The sequence below is a fragment of the Tyto alba genome, unplaced genomic scaffold, assembly GCF_018691265.1.
Source record: "Tyto alba isolate M040663 unplaced genomic scaffold, T.alba_DEE_v4.0 Super-Scaffold_6, whole genome shotgun sequence".
NCBI classification, from domain to species: domain Eukaryota; kingdom Metazoa; phylum Chordata; class Aves; order Strigiformes; family Tytonidae; genus Tyto; species Tyto alba.
Window position 1 is genome coordinate 40170474 of NW_024881327.1, and position 15317 is coordinate 40185790.

The 15317-nt window shown below is 37.6% G+C and overlaps 1 protein-coding gene across 4 annotated transcripts in view; it reads left to right on the forward strand.

Annotated features, from left to right (window-relative positions):
- The first annotated feature begins 1706 nt into the window (after positions 1–1706).
- The window catches only part of RAB28 (RAB28, member RAS oncogene family), a 68482-nt gene continuing 54871 nt past the window's right edge, over positions 1707–15317 (forward strand). Inside the window, exons 1-3 of one of the 4 annotated variants that reach the window (XM_042808355.1) lie at positions 1707–2156; positions 9490–9586; positions 14824–14912. In XM_042808355.1, coding sequence (XP_042664289.1) covers positions 2079–2156; positions 9490–9586; positions 14824–14912 — 264 coding nt within the window. In that variant the 5' untranslated portion in view covers positions 1707–2078. The remainder of the gene's footprint in view (positions 2157–9489; positions 9587–14823; positions 14913–15317) is intronic. The other 3 variants (XM_042808356.1, XM_032984550.2, XM_032984551.2) reach the window with 3 other exon arrangements.

Sequence of the window (15317 nt, forward strand, 5' to 3'; positions counted from 1 at the left end):
GATTTGAAGTGGAAAATAGTTGATGAGTAACACGTTTAATTTGTTTTGAAGTATGAAGAAGGTGACAAAGATGTGTGTCTGGTTTTCCATTAGAAATTATGGCCTTTTCTGCTTTTTTTTCCCCCTTTTTTCAGAATGTCATTGGGAAAGCATTTGGCCTCAATTCTGCAAACACTTGAATACATGAGTAATAAGGAATTTTCCTGATCCTGTTGAGGATTGAGTAAAACAGTATACTTGTAATATTGGAAATTTCTGATATACATTTCAAAAAGAAAAGCTGAAAGAGACTGAAACATGAATTATTTTTATTCAGGCAGTACTCAAAGTTGTTCTAAACGTTCTTAGCTTGATATTGAATCTATTAAAGTACATCTATACTTTAAACAGTTTTAGCCGTCTCTTTTGTTCAAATCGTTGTGTGAACTGTGCCCAGAGAATTGTTGTCACTTGTCATATTGGAAGGATATGTCAAACAGGGGCTTTCAGAGGTCTGGTAATATTGGATATCTTTATTAATGGCCTTGGAATAGAGAATATGATTCTTGAAGTTGCAAATATAATCAAGTTGGAAGGAATAGCATGCATTGTGGAAGGCAAGATTATAAATATGTTGACAGATTGTGTAAGTAGCCTAAAATATAGGATGAAATTCAATGGGGACAAGCAGAAAGCACTACAGTTAAACAGGAATAAAACCTCAAAGTGTATGAAATTCTGATAACAGGAGGGGATTCAGAGGTTTTTGGGTAAATCAGAAACAGTATGAGTCAGCAATGTCACACCGTGAAGAAAGCAAACATCATACTGGGATATATAAACAGGAGTCTCATATGTAAGACACATGAAGTAATACTTCCACTCTACTCAGTACTCATAAGGCCTCAACCAAAGTACTGTATCCAGTTTTTGGCACACCACGAAAGTGGAGGGAGGCCAAAGGAAAGCAATGAGAATAATCAGTAGTCTAGAAAAGACAACACAGGGGAAGACTGAACCAAGAGGAGTTGTTTAGTCTACGGAAAAGAAGACAGACTGAAGACATGCTGACAGTTTTCAAGTATGTGAAAGCCTGCTACAAATGAGGCTATAAACTGTTCTCCATGGTCATTGTGCATAATAATGGTTTAAAATTCAATTAGGGCTATGTCACCAACTTTTCTTACTAACTGCCTATATGGATGGAAGAGTTCTCAGTAGATCATGTGAGAAAACTGTGGCATCCCTATCAGGGAGGTTTAGGAGAAGGTTGGGCAAAGAACTGTCAAATCTGCTGAGCTACAATGTGGGGAAATTAGGCTGGATTCAGTGCAGTGCTTGCTATCGTATTTGCTTTCTACTCTAGCATACTTCTTTACGAAATTTTAATGTATCTTGTTGCTGTGGGGAAGCCCATCCAAGGAAGGGAGGTGGCTACGGAGGGGGATCCGCAGCCAGGATGAAAACGCAGCCCCTTGGCCGAAGCGGATCACCTCTGCCAGGATGCACCGCAGACGACCGGTTCTCTGCTCCCAAAGGAACTCCCTCACCGCACTGCCCGGGCCGGGCTTCCCCCGCGTCACCCGCGCGCCCCCGCGGCTCGCGCCCGCTCATCCAGTCAGGGCGGGTCCGCCTCCCTACTCCGCGCGCGCGCGGCCGCTAGCCCCGCCCACCCCGCGACCTCTGACCCCCCCCGCGGTCCTTAGTTACCGCGCGGGGCGTCAGGTCGGGGCTAAACCACAGCGGCGCGTAGCGGAGGCTCGGGTTAAACCATTCTCCCGGTCGCTGAGGGGGGGGGGGGGGGGGGGGAGCGAGGGCTCGGAGGGTGCCCCCTTCTTGCGCCCGCAGCGGCTGCTGGGCTTGTTGTTGTAGCTCCCGCCCGCGAGCTGTTCTCTCCCCCTTCCCTCCGCTCTCTGGTTGGTTTCGTCCCGTGCGGGCCATAGCGACGGCGGGCGCGCTGGGGGAAGATGGCGGCTCCGGCCTCCGCGCTGCTGCCGGCTCCGTGAGCGCGGCGCTCGCTCCTTTCTCCCTTCCCCTCCTCGCTCCTGCACCCCGTCCCTCCCCGTCTCTTCTCCTTCCCCGCCGGGGGCGTAGGGACCATGTCGGACTCGGAGGAGGAGGAGAGTCCAGACCGCCAGCTCAAGCTAGTGGTGCTGGGCGACGGCACCACTGGCAAGGTCAGTGCCGGCCCCCGCCGGCAGCGCCCCGCTCCTCTCCGTCGCCGCGGTGCCCCGAGCCCCCTTCCTGGCCTTCCCCCTCGGCTCTCCCGCTGAGGAGGTAGCAGCCCGCGGCGGCTGCCAATCGATCGCGCCGCCGTTGTCGCGCTACCCGGTGGCGTGGCCCTCCGTTTCTCTTTCTCCGTGGGCTCCCCAGCGGCGGGGGCGCAGCGGAGGGCCGGGACGGGTCCCCAGTGCTCGGCAGCTCCTCGCTCTGGGGCCGCCGGTGTCCGCTCCGTGCTCGGCAGCGAAACCCTCTAAGGACGTTTCGCTACCCTCGCGGCACCCGGAGAGGCTCGGCCAACAAATAGACGCGTACGACTCTAGTCCCCTTTTCTTGAGCCTTAATAAAAGGAGTGGCTAGTAGCGTAACGACTGCGGTGCTGCCTGGTATGGGAGTTCCCGGTGATGCCCGTGCGCTGCAGACCGGGCCCGGGTGACGGGTAATTAATTGCTTGTCTGGCGTTGCAGGGCTGTCTCCACGTCATTCCCGGGGGCCGGCAGTGCCCGGGAGGGGCCGGGGCCGGGGCCGAGCACGGCAATTCCCGGGTCTCACCGAAACGACGAGCAGGGCCGGTTGCATAGTTGGGTCTCCAGGCTCTCTTCATTTCGGCTTCGGGGTTTATGACCTCCTGAGTTGGCAGTTGGCATCTGAGTTACTGCATCAGAGTTTGGAAAGACACTTCTGGGTCAATTTACTTTATGATTTTTTTTTTAATGTATTATTTTTTCTATCTAGAGTTAACATAATTAAGTACTATTTATAAAAGTTTGTTTATGAGTAAGTTATACTTGTATTTTTAAAAGAGAAATTTTGACTGAGAGACCAAAGAAGGCAAGAGAGGCCACTTTCTTACCCATTAAAATAGTCACTCTTTATTGTACGTATGTGAACATATCGCCATATGTAGCCTGAATCCTTTTGTGAGATACACTTGAAAATAGTAATTTTGATGTATATTTGAGGAATACAGTTTTAACTGCATCACTAACTTTTGAAAACACTGGGAGGCAGAAAGTCTGTGTGCCTCACAGTTCATATGAAAAGTAGAAATATTCTTAGAGGTAGTTTAAATGAAAATAAGGTCTTAGTACATGCATGGTTTTGCTCACTTATGCAGAGCTCTATAAAGAAACAGAACGTTGTTTTTTTTTGTTTTTTTTTTTTTTTTGTCTCCAATGGTTCTAAACCCAGTCTGAAGTGGTATTGTATTCATCTGAGTCAGTAGATGGGCAATTCCAGGCGACTGTGTGATGAGAGCATAATAAATACACAGGATTGACAGCTGAAGTGCTGTTTCACTGGTAGTGTTCCCCAGGAGTTTTCCATTCAAACTGAGGAATTCTTTCACTACTGCTATTCAGCACCTTGTGGCAAGACCTCTTGCCAAACATGGATTTTCAAGTGTTCTTGAGTTTTGATGTATATTCCTGCTGGTTCCTACCTCTCACGCGGGAGCTGCCACTCACTGAATCTCCTGCTGGCTCTAGGAATCCTGTGCTTCAAGTGCAGTTTATTTTGTATGAGCAGCAGCTATGCTATGGTGGGCTGCTTTTCCTCCTGTCCCCCCTAGATGATGCTGTAATAGAGGCTTCTTCCAGCCATCCTGATGGTCTAGCAGCAAACACTTGCAATTATTGTAAGATCTTTCAAAAATAAAGAAGTGATTGGGTCATGGAATGGAAGGATAAAATGTACCTAGTGCTATTTCAAGCACCTCAGAAGACTAAATTGTTGAGGTTCTTCTCCTTTGTTGGCTACTCGTTCTGTTAACTTGTTGAAACATGTGTATGTCTATATGTTTTCAAATCTAAATAGCCTGCCTCTCACATCTGGTTCACATCTGGTCTTTAAACACATGCATACTTAGCCTCTCATTTACTGTGCAAGACATTGGTTTTTCTCTTCCTCTGTCACTGGGATCATTGGACAGGAGGAGTGTAGAGTGTAGGATATCATGCAATATATCTTTGAAATATTGCATTTTGTGTTTAATGTGAAATGTTCACATTTGACTTCTTTTCATTGCTCCCCCTCCTGCCAAAAAAAAGAAAGACAAAAAAGGAGGTAAAAATTTTTTTTTTTTTTTTTTCCTCCCTCTTGGCCATCTAGGGCTGTCTGGTCTTCAGTTCTCCATGGGAAAAAAAAAAAAAAAAAGTTCTTTGAGTCAGCTGGCTGAAGGTGTAAACTTGCTTTCTTTTTCTTCACCCATTGTTTAGAAGCAGTATGTTTCAGGTTCTGTGCAAGCGTTGGTAGAAGTTTAAAAACAAATCTGTGTCAGTTCAAGCTAAGGGTAATATTTGTGTTTCCACTAGCTAGGTATTATTGCTCTATCTGTAAGGCAAGGGAAGGATGTGCTTCTATCCATTTGTTTTGTGGTGGTTGAATGAATAATTGGATACTTAGAATTTTAAGGGTAGGAACAAGTAGCACAAGCTGTAGGGAGGGAGGAGTAAAAAGGGAAGAAGGAATATTGAGTGAGACAGAGTAGAATCTGGAAGAGTATTAGGGTAAAATAGAGACGGTAAGGAAATAGTAAATTGTTGAAGAATTGAGGAAGGCAGGATTGGATAGTAAGAAGCTAATATAGGATGATTTTAGTGAACTAGACAAACTAGGAAAACAATCTGAAAATAAATCAGAAGTGGGGACAATATGAGATGAAAATAAACAGCAATTATTAATAGCAGTTGGCTCTTTGATTTTGATTACAGGAAGGAACATATATACACGCAGCAGCCTTATGCATCTAGGTTTTAAATCAACCCACTCTTGCCAGGCCAAAATGATTTTCCATTAAAATAAACCAACAGTACTAGAATGGACTGAAAAAAAAAATGATGCAATGGTCCAGATATTTCTACTCTTGCTATGCACAGATTGTCTTAATATTGAAGGATATAATGATGCTGATTTGAGCTAGAACTACTCTGATTTGATACTGTTGAAAACGGGTTTGGGCCTCTGGAAGCAAATCTTGGAGCTATTCATGGGAAGGGAGGTCCCGAGAAATAGGTGTTCAGGAGGAGCAAAGCAGCTGAGGTTCTGACTTTCTGATTGCAGAAAGTCATCTGTTGCGGCTGGGACTAAGGTATGATAGCAGAAACATCCTACCTTTTCTTTCTTGATGAAAATGAAAGAGCAAATCCTCGACGTGGGAATCTGCAGGAGTTAAAATATAGGTTGGAATAGAGAGTGGTGGCCTGTTTGCTTTAGGACTTTTTAGGATGCCAGATTTTCAAGCATTGTGCTGATTCTGGATGTTGTTACACATGGGCTCAAAAACTTCATCAGTGTTGACAAAAACATTGTTAATGTTCAGTCTTGCAAATGGAAAATTGCATCAAGCATCCTGTGCAGATTAGCCTAGTTTCATAGATCCTTCTAATGTCAAAAAAGCCTTGATAATTTTTTCAGTGAACAAAGCTTCATCAATAGTTAGCTTCAGATGACAGGACTACTTCCTTTCTATACAAAATATTTCCCCTCCGCTGCCCCAGCTAGATTGTTGTCAGTGAGGAATTCTTTGTGTTGGACAGTATGTGGTTTTATGCTAGGTGAAGCATTTTGTTATTTAGCCTAGTGTTTCTTTTCGTTTTGTCTGTCTTAAAATTCTTGCCAGTAGGTGTAGGACATGACCGAAGAGTGAGTGTTGCTGTGCTTGGAGAACTGTATTGACATTCTAGAAGGGAGTGAGGGAAGGGATAGGTATGTATTGCTTTTTTGAAAATGGATTCTCAATTGGCTGGTAAAGTTGGTATGTGAATGGAAATCCGTGGCTTCAGAACTATGTGCTTGCATCCCACAGAATTTTGGTTTTAATTTTTCTTTCTTTCGACTATGATGCTACATGTTGGCATTGCTTTCTGAAAGCCTTCTTCTATAGGATTTTACTCAAAGAATTGTCATTGGCAAGGTTTTCTCTACAAGTTTGTGTTGTCCTGGTGAGTAGTCAGTGTACGTTAGAGCTGGCTATCATTGCTTTTTCTGTTTGACTTTCAATTTATTTCATTTTTGTTTGTTTGTTTGTTTGTTTTTTTTTTTTCTGCTGTTTATTCAGTATGTAGGTGCTTAGGAACAGCATACAGTTTACACTATGAGTTGTTGACATTGAAAAATAGAAGCAAGAAATTGTCTTGCCTCACCTGTGAGGTTTAATTGCATCTTCATTTCCAAAAAGCCTTCCCAAATATCCCATTGTATTTTGCACTTAGAATACTGTAATTTTTATGTATTATTTTTTACTGTTGTCTTGATTGCTTTGTGTTAGAACCCAAAGACATATTTTTTATCTGAAAGGAGGGAGTTTGTAACACCAACCTTCAATAGTGTATTGCTATTCAGAACAGCATGTAAACATTTGCTTTGAAGTATTTAAGACAAATGTGTGAACCTGCCAAACTGGGTCTAATGGAAATTCTGCCATGACAGTTGGTGACCTTGTTGTCTTGGTAGAGATGTGAGGGAACAAGGACTATGCTCTGATCTCTATATCAATGGCTGAAATTTTATGAATGGAGCATTACAATTTTTAAAAAGGTTCACTGATCACTTATTTTTACAGCTACAGTTCTACTGAGCCATTATTTAACTTTGGTTGTTTTTTACACGGATTATACTCAATGTATCCTTACAGGCAAAGCTGTCATGCAGGATCTTTTATGACAAGCATGGCAGATAACAATTTTAGGATTGAACGGAGTATTTGCATTGTAGAGGTACTTGAATATGCATTGACCTAAATTCTTTCTTTGCTGTTGTGGAGAAGTTTGAACTGTTGCTCTTAGTATTTTGTGGATAAATGCTTGTTCTGTAAATATATAGAGGACTCTAGTCTGGTAATCCAACACCTTCCTTGAGCTCTAACGTTTATTGGAAAAAAAAAATTAAAAAGGAGTTAGTCAATGATTTTCTGCTATAAATTCCTTTGCATTCAGGAGCACAGTAGAGGAAAACTGTTTAAGAGAACTTTGCCATGCTGTTGATTACTTGCTGCTCTTATTGGTTGGCTGTTAATTGAATGTATGTTGTTTATTTTTACTAACACCCCTAGAATCCCTCAGGGAATATCGAGTGTCACAGAGTGATAAAGCTAATATTTACTGAGCCCTTAAAACAAGAAGGGAGTGGTTGCTTATTTAATGGGGATCTAAATTAGTGTGTAGGAGAATATAGAACACTGTGATATAGTCAAATGGTATTTTAATCTGTACTCTGGGTACTGGTTACTTTTCTGAAAAGGAAAATGTCAAGGAGAGGACTTTATGGTATATTCCTGCAATGTTCTTATTCTTATCTACATCTTTAAGGTCATGACAGCTGAAAAAGAATGTCTTTGTAATCCTGACATGCTAGCTATTGCGATTAAAAGATTCAGTTCTACTGACTTTTTCAGTGCTGTAGTCTAAATCTGTATTGAATTTTATTTTGTGCATTTTGTTAGTATTACTGTCTCATAGCTGTAGGCAGAAGAATCTTCTCATGATTCATCCTCTGTGGTCTTCACCCTTTCCACAGTGATGCAAATGAATAAGCATATCATGCCATTTCCAACTTACTTGCTTTTTCCACATTTATTTATTTATTTTTAATCCTCTCAGAGCTTGAGTTCAGTGAAGTAGATTAAAATGTTACCATAGTCTTTAAGTCTTTAATTGTTTTTTTTTTTTTTTTTTTTTTTTTTCTTTTTTTTGGATTACTTTCTAAACATATCTTCTGAGATCAAGATATCATTTATTCTTTATATATGACAGTGGTAGGAATGTAAGTGTGATATAGAAACAGGAAAACAGTAAGTCTTCTGTTATTTACTTCACAGGTAATTTAATAGTTGAATAAATTTTTGCCTATTCATATTAGAGCTTTAATTCTAGAGCTCTGGTGATCATGTTTTCATGCAAAAAAAGAGTAAGTTACCTTTTCTTCCTGTGTACATTTGACATTATGAGCATAATATAGATATTTGTTATAACTGTTCTATTGATAGAATTTGCCTATTCTAATTTTTCAGAACTATTGGCATTATTTTGCTGTTGGATTTTTGACTAAATGTGCTCTAACGGCAATTTCTAATAACAATTGATGTGATGCATCTCTTCATGTCTTGATGAGCAGAAAGCTGGCAAAAAAAAATCCTTTTTGCCCATTTTGAGTTTTCTCAGACACTGTGAGGGTTTTGTGAGGATGTTAGGCTTTTTTCCCCCTATACACATAAATGCATATTTAGATTTGTTTTCTGCAATTACTTTGTTTTTATATTTTTAGATGTCACATCAACAAGAGATTTGTAGGTATGCACTAAAAATTTGACATAGGATGTACTTTATCCATGTAACATTAATTTTTAATATAATATTTTTTTTTTCACAATACTAACTTTTGTATTCTTTATAATTACACCTCTCTTTTCTCCTTTCCTTTTTTTTTAACTTTAGATTGTTGGGTTTTTCCCTTTCCCCTTTCCCTTTTCCCCTTTCCCCTTTCCCCTTTCCCCTTCCCTTCCCCTTTTCCTCACCTTGCATGGAGAACTTAAATTGCTAGTGAAAGAATATAAATGCCTTGCTTAATTACCTTATGTTGATTAGTTGTGTATCCTTTTAGCAGTATGTAGTAAAAGCTGATTATTAGGTTAACAGTATATTCGTCTGTTTTTGTAAATCCACAAAATATAAATCAAAGAAATTAATTTTCAAAGTTTTGCTTAAAAGAATGATTCTGCAAATGTGCGTTCTTAACATCAGCTTAGTTTTTTCTGCATACCAGAAAGTACTCTTCCTATCTTAGACTTCATGTAATCCTTGATCCTGAAACTTTGATGTACAGTGGCAGGAATCCTGCCTCACTTTGGAGTCACTCTGGGAATCTGTGCTGTGCAGATCTTTGTTCCCTCCCAGAAAGTTGGTGTGGGATCATGGTGTTCTGTATGAGGGAAGGATCCTTGTTTTGGAAATGAATGTTTTGAAAAAATAAGTTCTTCAGGTATGGTTAGTGTTATTTAGATTTGTGTCAGCTTGAGCATGCCAATAATACATCATTAAAATCTGTAATATTAGTGATCTGAATGTCACAGTATCTTTGAAATACAAAGGAAATATGTGCCTTCTGTTTGCATAAATTAATAGCCTTTACCACCTACTCTTACTATGTTGAAGTTGGCTGGAATGCTTGTCAATCCAAATCTGTGAACACTGTCAGCATGCTTTGATTGAAAAAGTGCTTAACTGTTTCATACTTCTGGTTTAGCATCAAGTTTTTTGCTGTTTAAAATGACAATTTGATATTGTTCTGTTTTAGACATCCTTAGCTACACGTTTTGCCCAAGAAACATTTGGAAAACAGTACAAACAAACCATAGGACTGGACTTCTTCTTGAAAAGGATAATATTGCCAGGTAAGAGAATAAAAGCTAACACTAAAGGGTTTGGCAGCAGTAAGACTTGAAGAAACAGATTCTTCAAAGTAATGTATACTAAGTAAGCTTAGTACAGTGCTTTTTATGGCAAACTAAATTAGGTTATTCAGAGAAAATTTTGTTAGTACATTCTTGCCAGGTGACAAAGGGTTATGCATTTGCAATGTATATGTTTAAGTAAAACACCGAATTAAAATAAAAGGAATGCTATCTACATTCATGATTTTTATTATCTTTACTTGAGTATACTCACTGTCCATGTGGATAGTGTAACACACAACAATGAAATGGAACTTTAAATGTATTCATTGAGAAAGTATATGTGTTTTGAAAGATAGATTTATATTTTTTTAAATGTAATACACAACTTGTATTTGAGTTGTGTAAGAGAAGCATAATGCAGCTATGGAATCGCAGTGCTCTAATATGTGAATGCTGTTTTATGCAAGGCAGCATGAAATTGCTGGCATTTAATAGACCACTAAAATTTAGGGTCCCTTGACACTCATAAAAATACAGTTTGAGCATTCAAGATGTTTCACTTCACGACGGCAAAGAAACTATTTAGATGCCAGTTGCAGCATACTGCAAGGAAAATGCAAAGAAATAATTAAAAAAGAATAGTTGCTGATAGAAGTTTGTCTCCAAACAATTGGGGGTTTGCAATAACTCTTTTCATTGATTTGTGGTTGCTCAATTTCTGAGAATGAAAGTATTTCATTAGATGCATTTTCTTCTAGCTTGAGAAATCAGAAGTTGTTAGAAAAAGTATGTGCAATTATTAAAAGTTGTAGTGAGATTTGGTAAGGTTGGTGCAAGTTCTGTAGTTCTGTTTTTTTTCCTTGTGGAGGGGAAGAGGGAAGCAAACCCAGAAATGAAGCATTTTAGCTATAACCTGAAATTATAAGAAAATATATGCAGTTCTTTAACTTATTTTGTTAAAATTATATTGCCAGTAATTTCTTGATTATGTTTATATATTTTCTTAAGTGAAACAGAATATTCTTTTCAGACTAGTCCTGCATTCACTATTTTGATTTGGCCATTTTGCTGTACTTTTTTAGTATCTGGTGAGTGATAAAGTACCAAATTTCAGTGCTTATTTCTCCATAAAATCAACAGAATAATTTTTTTATTGTCCTGCTCTAAAAACACTAGTGTGCATAATACTTAACAGCAGTACTTGCAGATGGAATGTGTACACAAATCATGCAGTGTGCATGCTGAGAACTTGTATTTTGCAAGTTTTTTTCCAGCTGTTAAGCATACAGAAGCTATTAGTACGTTACTGGGATTTTAAATATTCTTGTTGAGTAGAAAATTTGGAAAATTATCAACTATTGTTTCATTTATGTTTTAATTTCTCTTAGTTTATTTTGTAATAAAATCAGAATGTAGATGAAAATAGCACCAAAGCAGCAACAAAGTCTGTACATCTATTTTCCTCATTTATTGCTAACAAAATAGTAACATTCATGGAATGTATTCATATTCAGGAAGAAGCATTTTTCTGTAGATTATTATTCTGTTTTTGCCTGTGCCTATACACATGCTTAGGTATACATGGATTTCTGTGTTTTGTAGATAAGCAGAACTGGTGGTGGGGAGCAAGAGGGAAGGAAAAGAAGAGGGAGGGAGGTAAAATTGCTAAAGACTGGAATGGGAAGCATTACGGATTTTTCCAATTTCTTGATTAGTTCTGGGTTTGCAGAGCTGCTATATTTACTTGAAATGTTAATTCATACTGCTGTACAGACATTGTGATGTGTATATATAAGTAGGAAAAAACCTCTAGTTTTCTTTAACAGAACTGATTAATAGCTATGGTTCAGTATTTGATATTTTTTTTCTTCTTTAAATATAAGCAAAGATTTCAGAAGTTAAAATTACTGATCTCTATAGAATTGCACAGAATTTTACATTAGACCATGTTAGAAATGCATTTTAGCTTGTAAAATCAAGTAGTTTCCCCCCTTTTTTGACTTTTTTATAATAAAAGCTATATTTGTCTCTAGTTGTTTTAGTAACTGCAGTTTTGCAGTGAAAAAAGTAGTTTGCATGGTAAAACAATAGTTTAATACAAATAATAAAACCTTTGGTTAATTTTGAACAATATGACTTCTAGTGTTCAACTGTTGACAAATTCTCTCCATACAGCTTGTTCAAAATATTATTTCAAATGCAAATCAATTTCAGTATATTTATTCATGCAGTATCTTGTATAGTCTGGATGCAACCACGGTGTAGATTTTACTGCGTAAATAGTGTATCTGTTAGTCAGAGGGTCTCCTGATAGACATTTGTATGAGCCAAAGACAAATACTTTTAGGAGGGTTGTGGGTGCAGTCCAGTAAACAGGATTCTTCAGTTAAAGGGATTTTTTTTTTTAGGTTGTCAGTGCAAAAAGTGGGCAGATTCATGTTTTTAGTTCCATCTTGACTGTGCAGCACTTTAAGTAAGGTTAACCAGTGCACCGAGTATACTTCTGCAGGATCACTGCTGAATCAGCCCTGTGGCTTCAGTTCATACTAGAAACAGTCTAGGTACCTGGATGGTGTTGCCTCAGTTATTTTAATTTTGCACTTGTGTGCATTTTCTACAGAGTAAAGACTATTTTCTCATTCCTTATCAGTGCATTACATACTATTTTTATGTTTTTTTTTTTTCAGTTATTTTTATTAGTATATTAACCTTGTTTCTGAGAACTGTCTTATTATGCATGGTTTATTTTTGTTTTGTTTTCATTCTCCGGTTTGTATGTTCCTCTTAAATCTGTGAAAATATAGATTTCAAACTCTGCAGAAAACTTCATGTGCTACTGTCGTAGTTGTTTATTAAATATTTGCTAGGCAAATTGTCCAGTTTTTCCTTCTGTCAGAGTAATCAGCATCCTTCTTTCTCCCCCAAGATCAATCTGAGCACAAAGCAAATATTACAGAACCTAATTGAAAAAAAGGGAAAATCAAGCATTTTGTGCTGGAGGCAATCAGCATGGTGAGGTCTTAAATAAGAACCATTTCACCTTAAATTAAGGTTTTTTTCCCAACTTTTTTTCCCAGTTTCTTTTTTCTGTTGTTTGTGAATAATTCGTAACAGTAGATTTTTAAGTTGAACAGTCACTGTTAGACCATTTAATTTAACTTCCTGCATTCATATTTCTCAGATAATTTCATACAGTTATCCAGATGCTAAGCCCAGTATGCTGTGCATGATTACCACTCTTAGGAGGAAGAAGGAAGTTTAGAATCTTTTTAAAGCATTTGAACACAAAATTAACCATCTGAAAATTGTTGAGTTTTTGTAATTGATAATATTTAAAAAGCTTTTTTCCAAATAGCTGGCATGAATGATGTGGTAAATTTCCAGTAGAATGCATACAACCAAGTTAGAGGTGGAATACTGCAGCGTGGTGAGCTTTTGAGCATGTTTAGTTTGATTACCCACTTGAGGATATGTAGTTGTTTCAGACTGTGGATTGGCCAGTTTATCCAGGGCATGTTTTATGGAGGACTTACCTGCATTGTTTGCAGTCACTCATGTTCTAAGCTTTAAAAATAATTAATTAGTACATAATATATGAACTGTCAAAACAAATATGCTTTTTATTGTATAAGAGGTTGCCTTTGTTGAACTGAAGCATCTATGATGTACTAACTAAGCCCCATGTAGAAATTTTGTATCTTTATAGTAGATAAAACTCATTGTATCTCAAAAGTACTGTGAACAGATCATCCCACATTCATCTTTAAGTATTTGAGACCAAAGTAGCAGTCTAGGAAATTGGTACTTTTAAGCAGATTAAAGCAAGATGCATCATAAAATTATAATGTGTTATATTTAATACTACAATTAGCATATATTCAACTGTATAGTTCAAATTTGCTATTTATATTCACTGAGCGCTGGGTTATATTTCCATGGAGCACCCTCACTTGGGTAACAAATGTGAGTGTGTTATTTATAAATTGATGGCTTAATAGATCACACTGTGTAAAATAAGGTTGCTAATAACATAAAATAGTTGAATTAAGCATATCTATTTCTTAGCAGCCCAAAATATTGTGTTCTTTTTCACTTGGCTCAGTTGTTGTGATGTGGAATTTGTTGCAATGTTGTTTGTTTTTTTTTTTTTTAGTCTAGGAATAAAATTATTAGGCAATTATGATTATTTGCGAGTATGTAGAATTGTTATGAACATGTAAGTCATATGAGTTGTATGTAGATTAGAAAAACTTTCATCAGACCATACTGTATTACAGTTTGGTGCTTCCAGTTGGTCAGTACAATTCTGAAGTTCTCATGAAAGATGAGCCAAACTGTATTTTAATATGTTTATATGCATGTGGTGACATACGCTGCTGTGTGTGTGTGTTTAGTCTGTGGGTTTCTGAGTTGTTAGCTTGCAGAATATGTATGACTTTTAGGATATTAAATATTCTGTGTTTACACCATTTTTTTTTGTTACTTTGTTTTTGAAAACTTGTTAACAGTTTCATCATAATTTAGAGACTTCACAGTAGGAAGGAAGAACTATTCTTCGTGGAGATCCTTCAAAGATGAAATTTTGTAAATCATGTCCAGTTTAGTTGCTTGCTTTGGGGTGGTGAGTGGAGTAAATAATCATAGTTTGCATCCTCAATTTAGATACATGTCAGTATTTCCATTTTTTTAATCTGTCAACTGTATAATTCTTTAGCTGTATAGTACTAAGAGTATCACTACCAAAGTATAGTTACTGTGCTGATTTCCCCCTCTTCTAGATTAGTAAAGAAATTTTGGAGACGTGGAGGGGCATAGTATATGGAATAATGGGATTAAGTTGGCATTAATTGTATTACTTTTCAGTTCCAAGTACGGTGGTATAGAACTTCATAAAGTTTTACATGTTTCTTCAGTGAAGAATGTTACATAATTTCTAGACAGGAATGTTATACTTTATGCAATTCTGGTTCTTTTCTGTTAATATTAAATACGTTAATATTTAGCTATAGCTATAGTTTTACTGCATCTTAATGATTTAGCTGGACACAGGTGACTTTTTTCCAAATTATACAGTCATCTTTGTGTTGAAATTCAGTTACTATTTATTGTATACTTGTAAAAAGCTATGCTGTTATATGGTAGAGCTGTATTACCTGCCGTGATAATATATCATTAATTTTTTTTGTATCTAAATTTTCCAGGTTACACAATATCTGTATAATTTTATTTTTCAGGAAATTTGAATGTTACTCTTCAAGTGTGGGATGTAGGAGGGCAAACAATAGGAGGCAAAATGCTGGATAAATATATTTATGGAGCTCAGGTACAGTATAAATGATGATAATTTTATCTATAGTAATTGTATAAAATTAATTGAAACTTTGTTTTTAAAATTATATATATCTTACAAGTGGTTGTTTTGTAGATCTCAAAAATGTTGATACTCTGCTTAACCTAAACTTAATTGATACTAATATGTAAGTCTAATTTTGATTTGTAGTTATTTTTTTAGTGCTGCTTAAAAAGCAAAGCAAGGGTGTGCCTTTGTATATCTGAATAAGTGCAGATGCATGTTTCCATGCTTTGTGTCTTGAGTTAAGAAAAGCAATCATAGTAAATAGTAAAGGCTATTTGGATATCCACATGGTAGATATAGTGGCTGCTTTTAGAACAGATGCCTCCTGGGGGGAAAAAGTAGAAGGAGGAAATTAAGAGCAATCCTACACCA